The 17336-nt window shown below is 48.5% G+C and overlaps 4 protein-coding genes across 4 annotated transcripts in view; 1 reads left to right on the forward strand and 3 right to left on the reverse strand.

Moving 5' to 3' along the window:
* The window catches only part of TIMM17B (translocase of inner mitochondrial membrane 17B), a 4385-nt gene extending 2290 nt beyond the window's left edge, over positions 1-2095 (reverse strand). The window contains exons 1-2 of the mRNA XM_007958547.1: positions 2070-2095; positions 1207-1306 (exon numbers count right to left, since the gene is read on the reverse strand). Coding sequence (XP_007956738.1) covers positions 1207-1306; positions 2070-2095 — 126 coding nt within the window. The remainder of the gene's footprint in view (positions 1-1206; positions 1307-2069) is intronic.
* Positions 2096-2845: 750 nt separating this feature from the next.
* On the forward strand, positions 2846-7447 carry PQBP1 (polyglutamine binding protein 1). The gene is made up of 6 exons (XM_007958548.2): positions 2846-2912; positions 5486-5597; positions 5829-5941; positions 6534-6818; positions 7072-7135; positions 7291-7447. The coding sequence occupies exons 1-6, from the start codon at positions 2846-2848 to the stop codon at positions 7445-7447; spliced, it is 798 nt and encodes a 265-aa protein (XP_007956739.1).
* Positions 7448-7840: 393 nt separating this feature from the next.
* Positions 7841-14983, reverse strand: SLC35A2 (solute carrier family 35 member A2). The gene is made up of 5 exons (XM_007958554.2): positions 14893-14983; positions 12970-13152; positions 10867-11018; positions 9231-9967; positions 7841-7868 (listed from the first exon to the last, which is right to left on the reverse strand). The coding sequence occupies exons 1-5, from the start codon at positions 14981-14983 to the stop codon at positions 7841-7843; spliced, it is 1191 nt and encodes a 396-aa protein (XP_007956745.1).
* Positions 14984-15492: 509 nt separating this feature from the next.
* Positions 15493-17336, reverse strand: part of PIM2 (Pim-2 proto-oncogene, serine/threonine kinase) — a 6392-nt gene continuing 4548 nt past the window's right edge. The window contains exon 7 of the mRNA XM_007958561.1: positions 15493-15550. Within this exon, the coding sequence (XP_007956752.1) occupies positions 15493-15550 (58 nt within the window). The remainder of the gene's footprint in view (positions 15551-17336) is intronic.

Consider the following 17336-nt stretch of genomic DNA (forward strand, 5'->3'; position numbering starts at 1 on the left):
CTTCCTTCCGAGGAGTGGCTGGTGGGTTTGAGCCACCAGTCCTCTGGTTAGCAGTCAAGTGCCTTAGGCACTATGCTACCAGAGCTCCTCTAGAGGGACAGGATTAAGAAACATGAGAGTGGCTGAGTGGTTAGGAAAGGCCTCTTTAAGGAAGGGACATTTGTGCTGAGACCTTGAGGATGAGAAGGAGAGACTTGGGCAAAGATCCAGGAAAGAGAGTTCCAGAATAAGGCGACAACAAGTTTGAAGGCTGTGAGGCAGGCCTAAGACTGGCGTATTGGAGGATGAGCAAGGAGGTCAGAGTGTGTGAAGCAGAGTAGGGAGGGAGGAGAGTGGTAGAAGATGGCCTATGGGAGGTAGGCAGTTAGACTATGTAAGACATGGTAAGGAGTTTGTCTTTTATTTTAAGAGTAACAGGAAACTATTAGAGAATTATAAGGAGAATGGACAAAGATATGATTTCCCTTTATGAGGGACCCTTCTGGTTGATGTGATGTGCTAAGAATAGACTCGGGGGGGGGGGGATAAAGGCAGAGGCAGGAAGATGCATGAGATGGGTACAGCAATCATGGGGACTCAGCCCAAAATGGTGGCAGCAGCAGTGGTAAGAAGTTGCTGATTTGAGGATGTATGTTTTGGAGGCTGAGTATGCAGGTTTTGTTGATGGATTAGATGCAGGATGGGGTGTGAGGGGAGAAAGAATCAAGAATGACTCCAAGATTTTTGGCCTAAACACTAGAAAAGAGAATTATAATTTCCTGAGATGAGGCTCACCGATGAGATTAGATCTGAGAAGGAATCAGGAGCTCAGTTTTGCCTTGTTGAGCTTAAGATTGGTTATCCCAGTGGAGATGTCAAGTGGACAGTTGGGTATGTAGGTCTGGAGTTGAGGAGACAGGGCTAGATATTTAAATTGCAGAGACCTTGGCAAATAGATGGCATTTAAAGCCACATTAGATGAGCTCTCCTGAGGGCAGGGGGTATTGTCAGAGAAAGAAGACAACTGATTGTTTTCACAGGACAGCATTTCCATGGAGGAACCACAGTTGAGGGTAGGAGAAACACAGGCCTATATCCTTTGCAGTTCCAAGACCCCAGATCTGGAAGCCAGGACTCTGACTGGAAGCTACATGCAGTTTTCAGAGCAGTATCCCATGTGGGCTGGTCAGCCAACCCCCACACCACCCAGGGAAAGCCAGGGCTTACGATGGGGGCATTGCGGAAGCCTTTGATGGCTTGAAAGACTCCGCCGCCGATGACACCCATGGTAAAGGCTCCACCGCAGTCATCCACAATTCGCCAAGGGCTGAAAAAGGGAAGGGGTGGAAGAGATGAACATAAACCCTCCCCCATGCCCTGGCACACGCACTCCTTAAATGTTTTCCTTGCCCTACCTGCTTCCCTATTACAGTCAACTAAGAATCTTCCAATCGCTTTACTCAAAAACCAAACTCACTGCCATCAGTTGACAATGATTGATACAGACAGAGTTGACACGTTTAAATAAGCAATACAGAAGTGTTAGCTAGTGCATTGTAATTAAAATAGGACAAGGTCGAACTCCTTCTCCAACAATGGTGCCTCCAACCGAGCCCCACCCCCTTCCCCCTTCCCCCTTTTAATGGAGCACAACAGAAAAAAATCAAGAGCAGCTGGGTGGGGAGGATCCAGAGCCCCCTCCTTGCCCACAATAGGCTCATCCAGGCCCCGCCTTCTCCATTAGCTGAAGACGCTTAGGGAAAACCACGCGTGGTAACTCTGCGGCTTTCTGCTCTCTGTCGCATCACCACCACCACCCGCAGCTGAAACGGGATCGACCACCGTGTCTCTTTTTGTTAACAAAGAGGCGCTGGGAGATACAAAGTAAGGGGCAACATTCGTCGGGTACCGCACCACCTCCAGACGCAGTTGCTGCCCCACTTAACGAAGCTCGGGCGGGAGGAGATAAGTTTCTAAGTCTCCCAAATCTGGGCCGTGGCGCTGTGTGGCTGGCGCCTCCCCTGCCCACCTCCCACGACTGTCTACGGCGCCACAGCAACAGTCCCAATTGCCTGTGCCCATCTCCGTACCAAGGCTCGCGAGCGTACTCCTCCATGGCGCCGGCGTCCCGCCGCGCAGTCAGGCCAGATCCGGCTGGGCTACGCCCCCTATGTAAACGTACACAGGCACCGGAGCTTTCCACCTATTCCAGGACAAGGGTTGGGTCATTTCACCATACGTAAGGCCAATGGCTGAGTCTCATTGGTCACCCAGGTTGCGTCATCTGTCCGCCTCAGCCTCCAAGCGTCTCCCAGTTACCTAAAGGCTCGGGGAGAAAGGACCTCCTTCTGTTCTTTGAGAGAAGAGAGTGTGGTCCGGGTGATCATTGCCGAGAAGAGAGAGAGGCGGCCTGACAGCCTTTCACTGCCTGTGAGACTGTATTGGTAACACCAGGGTGGGTGCATTCTTTTGGAGCTGGAGATGCTGTACTATGCTCCCCTATTTCAGCACTTTGTTTCCTCCCACCCAGCAGTCTTTCGGGGACGTTGGGTGAGCCCATTTCCGCGGCGTGGGGGGGGACATGCTTCTCCCCTTCTGCGGTGGGCGGAGCCTGGGCCTGTTAGAGGAACCCCGGAAGTGAGCACTTGAGGAGGGTGGGGTGGGTGAGAGTTTTGGTTAATATTGCCACTTATATTCCCCACCTTTTAATGCGTAGTTTCCGCCTGCTCAGCTACTGGTGCAGATGAGGAGGTAGGGGTCAGATGAGTTTATGCTGACGGGAGGCCCTTGGTTACAGGATCTGGATTCTAATCCTCATCTAATCTGATTTTTACTTTGTCTGCCCTAGATTTGTCTGCTACCCGCTATGCCATTGCCTGTGGCGCTACAGACCCGTTTGGCCAAGAGAGGCATCCTCAAACATCTGGAGCCTGGTGAGAGCTAAGAGTAGATGGGCCCACCATGTGCTAGGCTTACAGGCATTTTGTTGTTGATATTGACACTTTATACCTAGCATGAGCCTACTGTGTGTCCAGCAGTGGGATGAAACAATATGGATTTCTCACATGCATTACTACCATGTGCCAAACATTGTAGAGGGATAGACATTTTATCCTTAACTGACAGCTGATGACTCTTTTGGTTTGTTGCATTCCAAGTTCTACCCGGTGGTAACAAAGTAACAGTAAGGATGGCTGACATATACTGCAGTCTCCTGTGTGCCAAGTACATTGTTGATGTTGATAGTTTGTTGATTATAATATGATAGAAACATGTATTTCAGGCTTATTGTTGTGCCAGCTACTGTGCTGGTGATATACACCTTGTTCACCTTATTTGTAGCTGACATGTATTTTGGGCATACTAAGTGCCTGGCTCTGGTGGTGTAGTGCCTAAGGCATTTGACTGCTAACTGGAAGGCTTGAGGTTCAAACCCACCAGCCACTCCTCGGAAGGAAGGTTGGGCAATCTACTTCTATAGTGATATCGCCTTGGAAACCCAAGGAGGGATCACTATGAGTGGGATCCAACTTGATGGCAGTGAGTGTGGTTTTGTTTCAAGTGCCTGGCATACATATTGTCCACAGTATAAAATAATAGCTTTGGCCAGATCAGGTCCACATCCCACAGCAAATAAAACCATGCACACACTGTAGGCGTTTGCTACAATGGAACTTTGCTTGTAGAAGTGGTTGTGTTGTTATGTGCCATTGAGTCGGACCCAACTCATAGCGACCCCTCGGGTTTCCGAGGCAGTATCACTATGGAAGTAGACTGCTCCATCTTCCTTCCAAGGAGTGGCTGGTGGGTTTGAACCACCAGCCTTCTGGTTAGCAGTCAAGTGCCTTAGGCACTACGCTACCAGAGCTCCCTTGTAGAAGTGGAGGACCCTGGATTTGAGGCCAGCTCCATCTGCCTCTGTCCACCTGTGTGTGACCAGGCAACTCCTTCCCTCTCAGAGCCTCAGTGTCCACAACTGCACAATGGACAAGGCCCCACCTTGCAGACATCCTGTTATTAATACTGAAAGCTAGTGTTAATTTTGAGCTATGGTATGCCAAGCTCTGAAAAATACTTCTTACTGTTCACCATATTGAAATTTACATCAGTTATAGGCCTACTCTGTGCCAGCCATAGACTTTATGGTTGATAATACTGATAATGATTGATACTAATTTTAAGCATACTGAGTTCTATGCCCTGTGCTGATGACATAACGTCTGATTATCAATACAAATGACAATAGCTGACATCTGTTTTGGGCATACTGTGTGACAAGCACTATGCTCTTGCTGACATACACATTTCATTGTTTATAGCTGAAATCTATTATAGGCCTATTATTTTCATTGTGATGTGAGTAAAAGTTTACAGAGCAAATTCATTTTCCATATAGCAGTTCATACATTTTGTTTCATGACATTGACTACAATTTCCCACAATGTGACAGCTCTCTTCCCACTTCCTCCCTGTAGTTACCTTTTCTCTGTGTCCTTCTTTCCTATGCCTTCCTGTCCCCTGAGCTATCTCCCTGTGCAAACACTGCCCTTCTGTTCTCCCATGCTTGATTGCTCTAAGGAGTGTAACTACCTGATATAAATGTTCACCCTATATTCCTGTCTGTTGTTTGGCTGGAAGCCATGGGAGTTGAGTTCAATTCCAGACCTGAAGGGTAACTAGGGGCCATAGTCTTAGGGGTCTTGCCAGGCTCCATCAGACCAGTAAGCCTGGTCTTTTTTATTTTATGACTTTGGGTTTTGTTCCACATTGTTCTCCCCTATCTAGGATCTCCTGCACTGACCCTTTTCTGAATGGTCAACCAGTGGTAGCTGGGCACCATCTAGTTCTTCTGGTCTCATGGTCATATAGGCTGAGGTTCACATGGTCCGCTAGTAGTATATACCTTTTTTATTCTATTAACTGGTATCTACTGCAGTCCTGTGTACTTGGCCCTTGGCCATTACTACACCTTGCCACTCAGGAACTGAATGGATTCAGAGAAATGTTTGGATAAACCCCTGGTATTCAAGATACAGGGATGTGAAATCCCGTGTTTGCCAAGCTTGAGAGTTGTATAAATTTGGACATATCTTCAGATACATTCCTTGCTAGCAAACTTATTTTGTTCAAATAGATTTGGCTAACATCATGTCATACACTATCTGAACTCAGGAGCTGAATAGATGTCAATAAGTTTTTTGATGAATTCCTGTGCAAACCCAGAAATCAGATAGGTTCAGATAAAAGTATGACTTATCATTGGAACCCAGAAACAGAAGAAATTTGGATAATTATTGGGTAAATCCCAATCGTCAGATATTTGTATATTGCAAGCAGTGTTTTGTCTGCTTCCTGGCACACACATGTGCATGTGCCTTCCATGTGTGATTTGTGATTGGCTAAGTGTGTACATGTGAGCATGTGTGTCTCTCCAGGCCCTGATGACACAATGAGAATTTCCCTGATCCTTAACTGCTCTCCCCACCTCCTACCCTTGTCCTGCCAGAACCAGAGGAGGAGATCATTGCTGAGGACTATGATGATGATCCTGTGGACTACGAAGCCACCCGGTTGGAAGGCCTACCACCAAGCTGGTATAAGGTGTTTGACCCTTCCTGGTGAGCCTGGGGACCTGAGGGGGGGTGCAAGGGGGGAATGACTCCCAACCTTACTCTTCCTGTGCTATCCCTGGCCTTGAGGTTTATGGGGGACATGGGAAATCTAGGGGTCCTCCTTGTGGGGTCCTGAAATGGGCAGGTATAGGCAGAGATCAGGGAGACATGAGTTGAGACAAAGGAGAGGACATCTATACTGACACTCCTCCCTCCCTTCCTCCCGTTACCTTGCAGTGGACTCCCTTACTACTGGAATGTAGACACAGACCTTGTGTCCTGGCTTTCCCCACATGACCCCAACTCCGTCGTTACCAAATCTGCCAAAAAGCTGAGGAGCAGTAATGCAGGTGAGTTGGCAGGTCCAAAGGTCCCTGGAGCAATTCAAGCAATTCTCAGGGGAATGAAAAGCAAAAACCCACTGACATTGAGTCAATTCCAACTCATAGTGACCCCTCATTGAGTTTCCGAGGCGGTAAATCTTTATGGAAGTAGATTGCCCAGTCTTCCTTCCACGGAGTGGCTGGTGGGTTTGAACTGCCAACCTTCTGATTAGCAGTCAAATGCTTTAGGCTCTGGCCCCCAAAAAAAAAAAAAAAAAAAAAAAAACCCACTGCTATCAAGTCAATCATGACTCATAGTGACCCCCATTGGGCTTCCAAGGTAGTAAATCTTTACAGAAGTAGATTACCCAGTCTTCCTTCCCTGGAGTAGGTGGTGGGTTTAAACCACCAACCTTCTGGTTAGCAGTCAAATGCCTTAGGCACTGTGCCACCAGAGTTCCTTAATTCTCAGAGAGGGGCCAGGTAAATAATAGTGGATCAAGGAGGGGCAGGAGAGACCAGACAGGCCCAGCCCCAGGCAAGGGAGGTTGTTGAAAGCAAAGGCTGCTGGGCCTGGGGTAGGAGGAAGAAGGTCACTTCAAGGCTTTCGTGTCCCCAGATGCTGAGGAGAAGTTGGACCGGAGCCATGACAAGTCAGACCGGGGCTATGACAAGTCAGACCGGGGCCATGACAAGTCGGACCGAGGCCATGACAAGTCGGACCGGGGCCATGATAAGTTGGACAGAGACCGAGAGCGTGGCTATGACAAGGTGGACAGAGAGAGAGAGAGGGACAGAGATCGGGACCGGGATCGCGGATATGATAAAGCAGACCGAGAAGATGCCAAAGAACGGCGTCACCATCGTCGGGAGGAGCTGGCTCCCTACCCCAAGAGCAAGAAGAGTAAGCTAGCAGGGTTGGAACTAGGGCGCAGCAAGCAAGACTACGGTACAGAGTATGGAGGAGGAACTTACACACCAAAGTGCCTGGAGCTGGGGCCCAGGATAACATGAGCATGGGATGAGGGTACTGTAGCCCATGGCAGCCAAGTGTTCCATTTATTGCTGGCTGGGGGTTGGGGAGTGTTCAGGAATCGAGTGTTTGAGGGTTCCTTGTGCTTGGGTTAAAGCCCTCACTCTCCTACTTCCTTCCACAGTGGGAAGCCGAAAGGATGAAGAATTAGATCCCATGGACCCCAGTTCATACTCAGATGCGCCCCGGTAAGTGAGAACCCCTCATGAGCCCTGTTTTTCCTCCCTGCACTAGTGGACACTGTCCCTTTCCTCCTCACTATCTCCTTTCCCCATTTGTCATTTTTTTTGAGGGGAGACCCCCAACACTCACATTCCCACCCCTGACCCTCTATCACCCCTAGGGGCACATGGTCAACAGGGCTCCCCAAGCGGAATGAGGCCAAGACAGGTGCTGACACAACAGCAGCTGGGCCTCTCTTCCAGCAACGCCCATACCCGTCCCCAGGGGCTGTGCTCCGGGCCAATGCTGAGGCCTCCCGAACCAAGCAGCAGGACTGAACCTTCACCTTTGCCCCGGCTCGGGTTTTCAATAAAAGCTTTTCTGTGGCTCATGCCTGTGTTTCCTTTGCTCTCGCTCTCTTTTGAGGCTTCTCAACCCAAGCCATCGAGATGCAAGACACATTTTATTTGCAAAAACTCACCTAAGAAATAGCATGGGGGTGGCAAGGACATGAGATTGGCAGGGCTAGAGGCTGAGGAGGGTCATGTCCATGCCCTCGTAACCAGAGAAAAAGGTTAGTCATGTCAGCTCTGCCTAGGGGCGGAGCGTGGTGGGGACAGGGAGTTTGGTGTCTGCCTCACCCCACCCCTAATACTGATCAGAGTTTGGTCCCAGCTGGGCCAGGGCAAGAAGGGAGAACAAGGCCAGGCCAACGTCTTCAATCCCAGCAGCTACGAACCCTTCACCTTGGTGAGCAACCTGTGGTGGGAACGGGAAGGAAAGAAAAACACAGAAAGCTGGGGTGGGCTGGCAGGTGGGTTTCCTGAGCAAGCGAAGGGCAACAGCAGTGGGGCTGGCACCCCTGGGTTAGTAACAATGCCTATGCAGAGAACGCAGATCACCTGAATCAGAAAGCTGCACATGGACTAAATAAATACAACATCTTTATTTGGCATTGGATATCCTGACATTTTTTTTTTCCATTACAGTTCCTTAGAAAACAAATCAAAAAATCAGAACAAATTAATCAAAAAATAAAGATCCAATGGCTCTATTTACATATAGCAAAGACAGTCCAGGCATCTCCCATGCACTCACACACTGGGATACAGTTAAGGGGTTAATAAGCTTTGGGGAATGCAGTGGGTGGGTTCCACATTTCATCAATTCTAAGGCACCCCCCCACACACACTCACACACACACATATATACACACAGTCAAACACACTATGGGTGCATCATATAGCCAGTGGGCTATCAAGAGTGTGGCTGGCAGCTTTTTCTTCTCTGGATGTCTCAGAAAATAACTGTGCATCCGGCAACTGACAGTGTCTTAGAGTCAGTGAGATTCAGCCACTGGCAGCAAGGACCCCCATTCCCACCCCATTCCTCCACCCTGGATCATTATCTGATTACACTGTGAATCAAAAAAATAACCACTAAAAAACAAACAGCCCCTATTGCACCCTCCCCCAGAATGGGCTGATGTAAAAATCTCAGCAGCCATTAACAGTGGCTCCTGCCTGCTCCTCTCTGGGTATTCACAAGCAGCTCATTTTCAAGGGTCTCAGTGTCAAGAGAAGCAGCCCCAAGGCCACGCAGAAGACCAAGCTGCTAACATGATCCAGCATGGTTGTGAGGGAGGAGAGAAGGCCTTAAACTATGGGAAACAACCCCACAGTTAGGCAATTACTGATTACTAGAGAGCAGTAGGATTTCTGTCCAATTTGTCCTTTAAAAGGAGGAATGGCTGGGAGGAACTCTCCCAGATGTGAGAGGGGATAACTCCAGCAGAGGGAGGCAGACAAAATAAAACGGCATTGAATGACATCCGCAACCCTGTCCCCAAAGGGATTGAACTAGGGCAGAGGAGGCAGTTCTAAAACCCCCTCTGGTGGAGAGGGGGTAAGCCTACTAGAAAGGGTGATGTGATGCTCAGCCCTAGTCCCATGCCACGCCGCCCTCTGACATCTCAATGACCTGGGAGAAAAGACTGCCTGCCAGCCCCAGAAGGGCCAGGCCCCAGCAGAAACTTGAGGCCTGTAGATGCCCGATGCCCTCCACCCGTCCCCTCCCTATCTCCCCCCGACCACTGTCAGCCCTTACTTCACCAGCACTGACTTTGGCAGAAAGGGCTCCGTGATGAGGTCTCCATGGTGGGCAGACAGCTGTGGTGGTGGTGGCTGCCCCGGAGGCTGCTGGTACATGCAGGGCCCAGAGGCAGAGGCAGAAGTGGAAGCTATGGCTTTGGCTGTACCTCGGGGAAGGCTGTAGAGGTAGACGGCACCGATGACAAGCCCGGCGCCAAGGGCAAATAACGGGTCCACGTGGAAACCAAAGAGGCGAATGGAGGCAACAGTGGACAGCACTATGGACAGGGAGGTGGCAAAGCCCTTGAGGATGTTGTCAGCGTACTTGACGACAACAGCTACCAGGAGCCCACCAAAAGCCTGGTTGAGCACTACACCCCAGACAGCAGGTGTGTACCCAAAAAAGAAGCCACGGTGGGCCACAGCAGTGCCCTCTGCCCACCAGAGCCCCACCAGGCCCAGTGCTGTGCCGAAGAGGCCGAGCTGCAGGTTGCGCAGCCACACGGAGCCTGAGCTGCCTTTGAGGATCTTCTCAAAGTAGACACCTGCGAAGCCTGAGGAGAGACAGGAGGCCACCACTGCTGCAAGGCCTGCCCCGGGGTTCTGATCCAGTGGCCGTGGGCCCCCACCACCAGCTTGCTGCGCCTGGACAATGGCGACACCAGTGAAGAGGAGCAGCAGGGAGGCCCACTGCAGCCGTGAAAGGCTGCGGTTCAGCATGAGCACGGAGAACAGTGCCGTGGTCAGGATCTTCAGCTGGTACGTCACCTGCGAGTGGCATGTGGAAGGCACTGAGGGCTGAGCCTGACCCCAAAGTGAGCCCATGGTGGATAGCACCTATTGTGGCCCCCCAGGCACAAAGGGAAGATAGGGTGGGGTAGATGGAATGAAAACAGAAATAATACCCAGCCACTGGCCAGTGACAGATTTGTAGCTAGATAAGTTTTGAGTGACTCCCAGAAAATACACAATAGGATGGCTATGCCAGGAAGTCCCTGGCCACACCCCAACCTTACTACTTCCTAGCTTTGTGACTAGGGACAAAGCAGTTGCCCTGTCTGAGCCCTGGCGTCACCATCTGTAAAGTAGGGCTGATGTATTTAAAACACCTCACACAGTGTAGGTAATGAATACATGGTAGGTTTTGTGAGAGAGGTCTTGATAAATACGTGTTGATACATACCAACCAACCACACAGCAATAATATTAGCAATTATTTACATAGTACTTAACCATGTGCCAGGTGGGGGTCTAAATACTTTATATGAAATAGATTAAGACATAGAAAGGTTAGGTGACGTGCCCAATATCACACAGCTAGAAAGTGGAAGAGCTGGGATTTGAACCCAGACAGATTGGTCCCAGAATCCAGGTTCTTTAAGCATTTCACAAAGTAGCCCACAAATAACTTAAAGCTTATCATCAAGGGATCTTCACAAGTATTCTTTTTTCTTTTTTTTTTTTCAATCATCCCAGCATCCCAGTGAGGAGGTATTACCATTTCCCTTCCCAGTTTTCACAGATGAGGAATCTGGGGTGGAGGAATCCCGTTCCAAGGATGTTCAGAAGGTGACACAGCCTCTGCTCTCTGCAGCCCTCCCACTATATCCCATATCATCCCCCAAACCAGCCAGTTCCTCTGGGGCCATGCTGGGCTTGGGGCTCACCTGGAAAGTGGCAGCTGGCAGGTTGGAAATAGCAACATACTGGAGATTATTCTGCAAAGTATAGATGAGAGAGGGCACTGCAAGCTTGAGTGTGTCCACATACTGCACCAGGACAGCCTCATGGAGGAAGAGAACCAGGTGCTTCAGGTTACCTGGGTGTGGGGGAGGAGGGATAAGGGACTTTTTAGCACTCACTACAGAGATAGGGCTGCCCTAAAGGCTAGACTAGGCCAGATCTGGTCCCTGTGTCTCCCCCACCAGATCGTGCCCAAGGACAGGGATAAGATCTGTACTCTGTTTGCCCGATAGCACAACCACATCCCCAAGTAAGCCTTTCTAATACAGTTAATTGGACATAAAAGAATCATCCAGAACACAAGTGTTTGATAATCACAGACCATATTAAATGCCCCCAATACATGTTTGAACAATGAAATAATCATCATTAAACAGGAACTTCTGAAGTAGAAGCTCTAGGAGTGTGGGTAGAAGGCTGTTTTAACAACCAGAAGGAGAGTTTTAGCTAGAATTATCCTAGCTCCTTACTGGCCTGTGAGCTGCCTGAGGGCAGGGGCCAGCTCCCATTTGTCCACATCTTGCCATCAGCTCTAGACACATCAAGTTGTCCCTGCCACATGGATGAATGCAGGCTTGAGCATTAAGTGTGTCATTACATAACACAACTAGCAGGGTCTGGGGCTGCACACCATAATCAAGCACATTCATATTTTTGCAATGAATTGTATGAATGTAAACACCAAACAGGCCAAATAAAGAACACAAATATAGAGAGCCCCACACTAGGTCAGGCCAGGTTTTACCATCAAACTAATTCAGAAAAAAAAATATTTTGGGGTTTAACCTGTGATTAAGTCTGTAGCTATTTTTCTCCCCATCTAAAATATCAGCCCTATGATGACAAGATTCACATCTGCATTACTAATAATACATGTATCTTCACAGCCAGTGGAGGGACTAACACATAATGTCCACTCATATGTGTCTACTCAACCAATAAACAAAAGAGCAGGTGGGTTTCTAAAGGGCTGCCTCTCAGGGACTTGGAGTTAATGAGTGGGTAGGAATGTGTTCTTCAACGTAAACACCTAGGGCAGAGCCAAATAATTCATTGCCATCCTTTCATACGCAAGGCCTTTAAAGAAAAACAATTGGGGAGTATTTTTAAGTAGGTGCCCTTTAAGGAGATGTTTAAGTTAGTAGATAAACCCAACTCAATTTTTGGGAAATGTAGAGGAAGGAAGAGCATATTAAATGATACCACAGAGAGGCAATCAGCAAGATCCAGATTACCCAAAGTCTACAGAACAAATGACCTGATGTCATGAACAAATTAATTGCAAAGAGGAACGTAAAGGACATATCAACAAAACAATGCTCCTTATTTAGACCTGATTCAAATTTTTAAAAACTTTTATGACATTTTAAAAAAATTATAAATTTGAGCACTAACTGGATATTTGATTATTTCATTGTTAATTATTTGAATTATTTGTTAATGTGAATTTTTGTTAATTATTTGAATTATTGTTGACTTTTTGAAGTAGGACTTAGTGATTAGTTATTTTTTAAAAAAATATGCATTAAAATATTTATGGATAAAATGACATGTGGGATTTACTTCAAAATAATAAGGGGGGGTGGTAAGCAGACACAGACTGGAGATGAATGGATAATTATTGTTGCTGTTGAATGGAACAGTGTTCAGGAGTGGACAATTGTTCAATCTGGGGGACAGGTAATTGGATAGTTTACTATTCTCTCCAATTCGGCATGTGACTGAAATTCTCAGTTAAAAGTAAGTAAATAAATTACCACGTAAGAGTCACCTGCTACCCTGGGCTGTCATATTCATATTTCTTCAACCCACATAGGCCAACTCCTAGGATCTTAGGGATATAAAAGTGAAGATGCAGCCACTTATAGCTGAAGAGACAGATAATAAGCTTAGTTGCACTTACACACTCCTCAAGCACTTTCACAGATACAGATACTCCCCCAATGGACCTTCTATGTGAGCACTCACGTATGTGCTGAGTACCACTTACTGACCCCAGTGCAGCACTACTCCCACCCAACTCATACCCCTCTTCTGTGCGAAGAGCAGCAGGAGGCAGGTGACACCTTTGAGCACTTCAGCCATGACCACAGCAGTGGTGGCAAAGAAGCGGTCCCCAGGCAGTGTGCGGGCGTAACGGATGCTGAGGATGAGGGAGGCATTCTGGACCACCAGCACAGCTAGGGATATGTACTTCAGGCGCCGGTGAGCTGTGGGGAACAGAAGGAGCAAAGGGGAAGGAGAGGGTCAGAAGCCGCTGAGGTATGGCCGCCACACAATCAACTGCCTGCTTCTCCTTTCTCATCGAGAATCCTCCTAGCCACCAACACTTCCTACCTCTGCCTATTCCACCATGACACAAAGAGAGTCTGACCCTCCCCATTCCACTGCCTCAGCCACAGGCAATAAGAGCTAGAAAGGGCCACATCCTGTCCAGTCCATACCTGGAATCCTTACTGAGGTGTCAGGTGGCTGAGCAGGCTCTGGACACCACCTCGACCCCCTCTATCTATTGAGTGAGAAGCAACTCTCTCTCAGACAGAATACCAACCACCACAGAATACCAACAACTACATTTTTGACATTTATTGTTTACTGTATGCCAGTCACTGGGGTTAAGGGATCCCTGTTATCGCTTTGATCTCCAAAGAAACTATATGGATTCACATTTTAGGGGTGAGAAAATGGAAGATCTTTATGAAATGACATTCCTACTTAATGAGGGATTGTCCCATGTCAAGAACGATATCCCAATATAAGGAATGAGACTATTGTATAAGGCACGCATATCCCCTAAGGAATGGTCTTTCCCCCATCACATTCAGAATGGTCTACACTCCATATGGAATGATCTCCTCCCCACAGTGGCTTCTCCAAACACCACCCCCTATAACAATGGACTCTTCTCAACCCAGAATGGTCTAACAAATATCAGAAGTGATTCCTCCACTGTCCCAAGGACTGAACCCCCATATAATGAATAGTTTAAAAAAAAAAAAAACTCACTGCCATCCAGTCAGATCCGACTCACAGCGAACCCTCCTTGGGTTTCCGAGGTGGTATCACTACCGAAGTGGATTGCCCAATCTTCCTTCCGAGGAGTGGCTGGTGGGTTTGAACCGCCAGCCTTCTAGTTAGCAGTCAAATGTCTTAGGCACTACGTCAATGAATAGTTTAACCTACTGAGGATGGTCTGGTTCCCTCAACCACATAAGGAAACATTTCCCTACACTTCATGTAGTCCAGTTGTTTTTCCCCATCCCCACTCACCCCCACCCTCGACAAAGAATTATTCCTTATTCTTCCCACACTCACAACAAACTCTCCCCTCTATAAAGAAGGACCGGGCACCCTCACTACATTCTTTCTTCACTCTATAAGGAAGGACCCTTCCACTCCAACATGCAATGAACTCTACCTCCGTTAGGAAGGGACCCCTCAGAAGAGTCTTCTCCCCTTATAATGAAGGATGTCCCTCTGTCAAAATGGACCCTCTACTCATATAAGGCAGCCCCTGCCCCATGCTAACTCACTATGGTCTCTGTCCCTTTTTAAGGAAGGAACCATGAGCTTCAGGATGGTCTTTCCATTCTGGACGAACTCCCCCCAACCCTCACAATGGTCTCTCCCTTCTATAAGTAAGGACCACCATATACACTCAGAATGACTTGGCCTCCCAAGAGAAAATACTCTTCACACTTGGAACGGTCTCTACCCCTCCACATGCGGAAGGAACACCCCCTCACACCCACACACCCACCAATCACCCTCAGAATGGTCTCTTCTTTGCCCGTAGAACATTCACAATGGTCCACTCTTTGCTCTCTCCCCCATAGACTTGGATCAGTCCATACGGGATGCTCCCTCTCGCTTCAAAAAGGAACCTTCTCGACCCCCAGCGATCCCGGCCCATGTTCCGCTGCGGACTGCTTGGCCACAGCCCATCTCACCCGCACTCGCGGTCCCAGGCTCCAACGCCCCCACGGAGACCACCCCTGGCCCAGCCGCAGCAGTGGAACCACCAGCCCCAACCGCTGCCATGTTGGCATCTGCCCGGCCCGTCCCCTCGGCAACTGCAGGCCACTTCCGTGTCCGTCACTTCCCCTTCCAGGTCTCTGGACTGAGGACGGAGCGAGTGCGCAGTCGGTTAGAGCGGTAGTAGTTTTCCTTGTTTGCTCCTTAAGGCTGAGTCTGAGGGCAAACTCGGGATTTCTAAATTCCATTGGGACTGAGACTGGGGACGCAGACGACTTGGCCTCACTGCGGACTTTGCAAAACCACATTGGTCCATCCCACTGCTAGACCCGCCCCCGCCTTCTTTCTCCCACCTTTTGATCCTGCTTTACTTATCACGCTTCCATCCTTTCTCTTCCTCTCATTGGTTTCGTTGCCATTGGATATTAGATTCTCCCCCTACCCCCCGCCCCATCGCTTTAAACACCTTCTTGCCTCTTTATTGGCACCTCCTTCAGATGGCACCTCCCTTTCTGAGTCAGAAACTTCCTAGGTCCTTCCTGGTTGTACTGAAGTTCCACTTTCCCCTCTCCCAGCTAGGCCCCGCCCCCTGGGGCGCCCGCGGGAATCTGCAAGAATGGGACCTTGAGGAGGCTGAAAAGCATCAAAGTGGGGGCAGGTAAGGTCAAGCAGGTAAGCTACTATATAAAAGTGAGGAAAGCACAGAACAGTTGAGACTGAAAGAGAGGAGGACAAGTGAACCACCGCTGAGCATGGAGAAGTGAGATGGGGACAGGTTAAGTCAGCCAGTGAGGTGCAAGCAGGTAAGGGCAGGACATGAAAGCCAGCAGGTAGAGGCTCGCAGGTTAGATAGCCTTTCAAAGCAGGGCAGGAGAGGACAACTGAGGTCAGGACAAGTGAAATTAAGAATAGTGCAGGGGAGAGAAGTCCAGAATTGAGGAAGAAAAGATGAGAGGGATGAGCAGATGAGGTGAAGACAGGGGAGAGGCATCTTCAGTTTCTCCCAGTATCCAATGGAGCCCTTCTGCACATACATAGCACTACATAGTGCTAGAAAGAAAATACTTTTTCTTTGTGGTCCTGCTTCAATAAACCCATAAAAACTCTTTAGGTGCAAGACGCAAGACCAAGTCTTCCTCAAAGCAGAGGAGAGTTCCATCTAATTCCCCTCTTGGCTCAACCTATAGTACCCAACCTAAACCCACTGTCAGAGTCGGTTCAGACTCATGGCGACCCTATAAGACAGACTAGAATTGCCCCATAGTTTCCAAGGCTGCAAATCTTCATGGAAGCAGATTGTCTCATCTTTTTTTGGTGGAGTGGCTTGTGGGTTCAAACCACCAATCTTTTGGTTAGCAGCTTTAACCAGTGTACCACCAGAGCTCCTTCAAAAAAAAAAAAATGCAACCACTGCCATGGAGTTGGATCCAACTCATAGCGACCCCTCCTCCTTGGATTTCCGAAGCATTATCCCGAGGAGTGGCTGGTGAGTTTGAACCACCAGCCTTCTGGTTAGCAGTCAAATGCCTTAGGCACTACACCACCAGAGTTCCTTCAGCCAACAGTAAATGCTCCATAAATGCTTTGCTGTATTTAAGAATAGCAGTCACTTCTGATTATATTATGTTTATTAAATAGTAGGTCTCCACACATGGCTTTTTAAATAATCCAGGCGGGGGAAAAGGGAGAAGAGAGCACACTTGGAGCTCCCCACTCCCCAATACATAAGTATTTACAGTTCCCCAATTGGACAATCCTGGCTCCTCAGCAGCAAGAATCTGCAAAAGTTGGAGAGAACCCCAGAACAGGCAACAAGACTTACTTCCCCCTCCTTATCCCCTAAAAAACCATCCACCCCATCCTAGTCTCTGATGTTGCCCATCTCCCATTCCTTCCCAAGTCATGGAAGTGGGGTTTTCCTCACCAGAATAATAAGAGCACTTGAGATAACAGCAGGATCCCCTCAAAAAAAAAAAAAAAAAAAAAAAGAAAGAGAGAGAGCTCTGGGATAACGATAGGGCATTGCCTCCCCCAGAATAAGCAACACTGGGCTGAGGTAGGCGGGCAGCTTGACCGAATATGGGACCTTAGGCTAGGGGAAAGGGTCCCTTTGTCAAAATAAGAGCTGCTGGGGTATTGGAAGGAAAGCACCCTTGCCCAAGAAAGGGCATTTGAACTAAGTGTGTGTGGTGATAGTAGGAGGTGCCAGTGTAGGGACTGCAACTTATTAGAATAAGAGTCTTGGGGCTTAGAATGGAAGTAATTTCAAATAAACATCCTTAGCAAAATGGGAAGCAAAGAAGTCTTCCCTTCCAGAAGAAAAGACCAGAGGTTCTCTGAGGAAGGCTCCTTAGAAGGACTGGGATGGGAACTGGGCAGACTTGGCTATGTCCTGTGACCCCTGATCCCCACCCCCTGT

Source organism: Orycteropus afer, unplaced genomic scaffold (assembly GCF_000298275.1).
Source record: "Orycteropus afer afer isolate SDZICR_OR568_19922 unplaced genomic scaffold, OryAfe1.0 scaffold01011, whole genome shotgun sequence".
Lineage (NCBI taxonomy): Eukaryota > Metazoa > Chordata > Mammalia > Tubulidentata > Orycteropodidae > Orycteropus > Orycteropus afer.

Bases quoted from the DNA above. Each gene is read 5' to 3' on its own strand.
- SLC35A2 (XM_007958554.2), bottom strand. From the start codon at position 14,983: ATGGCAGCGGTTGGGGCTGGTGGTTCCACTGCTGCGGCTGGGCCAGGG. The intron at 11,019-12,969 runs GTATGAGTTGGG...CCCCACACCCAG, and splicing joins GCTCTTCGCACAGAAGAGGG to GTAACCTGAAGCACCTGGTT. The intron at 7,869-9,230 runs GTCAGTGCTGGT...TTCCCACCACAG, and splicing joins ACGGAGCCCTTTCTGCCAAA to GTTGCTCACCAAGGTGAAGG.
- PQBP1 (XM_007958548.2), top strand. From the start codon at position 2,846: ATGCCATTGCCTGTGGCGCTACAGACCCGTTTGGCCAAGAGAGGCATC. The intron at 5,598-5,828 runs GTGAGCCTGGGG...GTTACCTTGCAG, and splicing joins AAGGTGTTTGACCCTTCCTG to TGGACTCCCTTACTACTGGA. The intron at 7,136-7,290 runs GTAAGTGAGAAC...TATCACCCCTAG, and splicing joins TCATACTCAGATGCGCCCCG to GGGCACATGGTCAACAGGGC.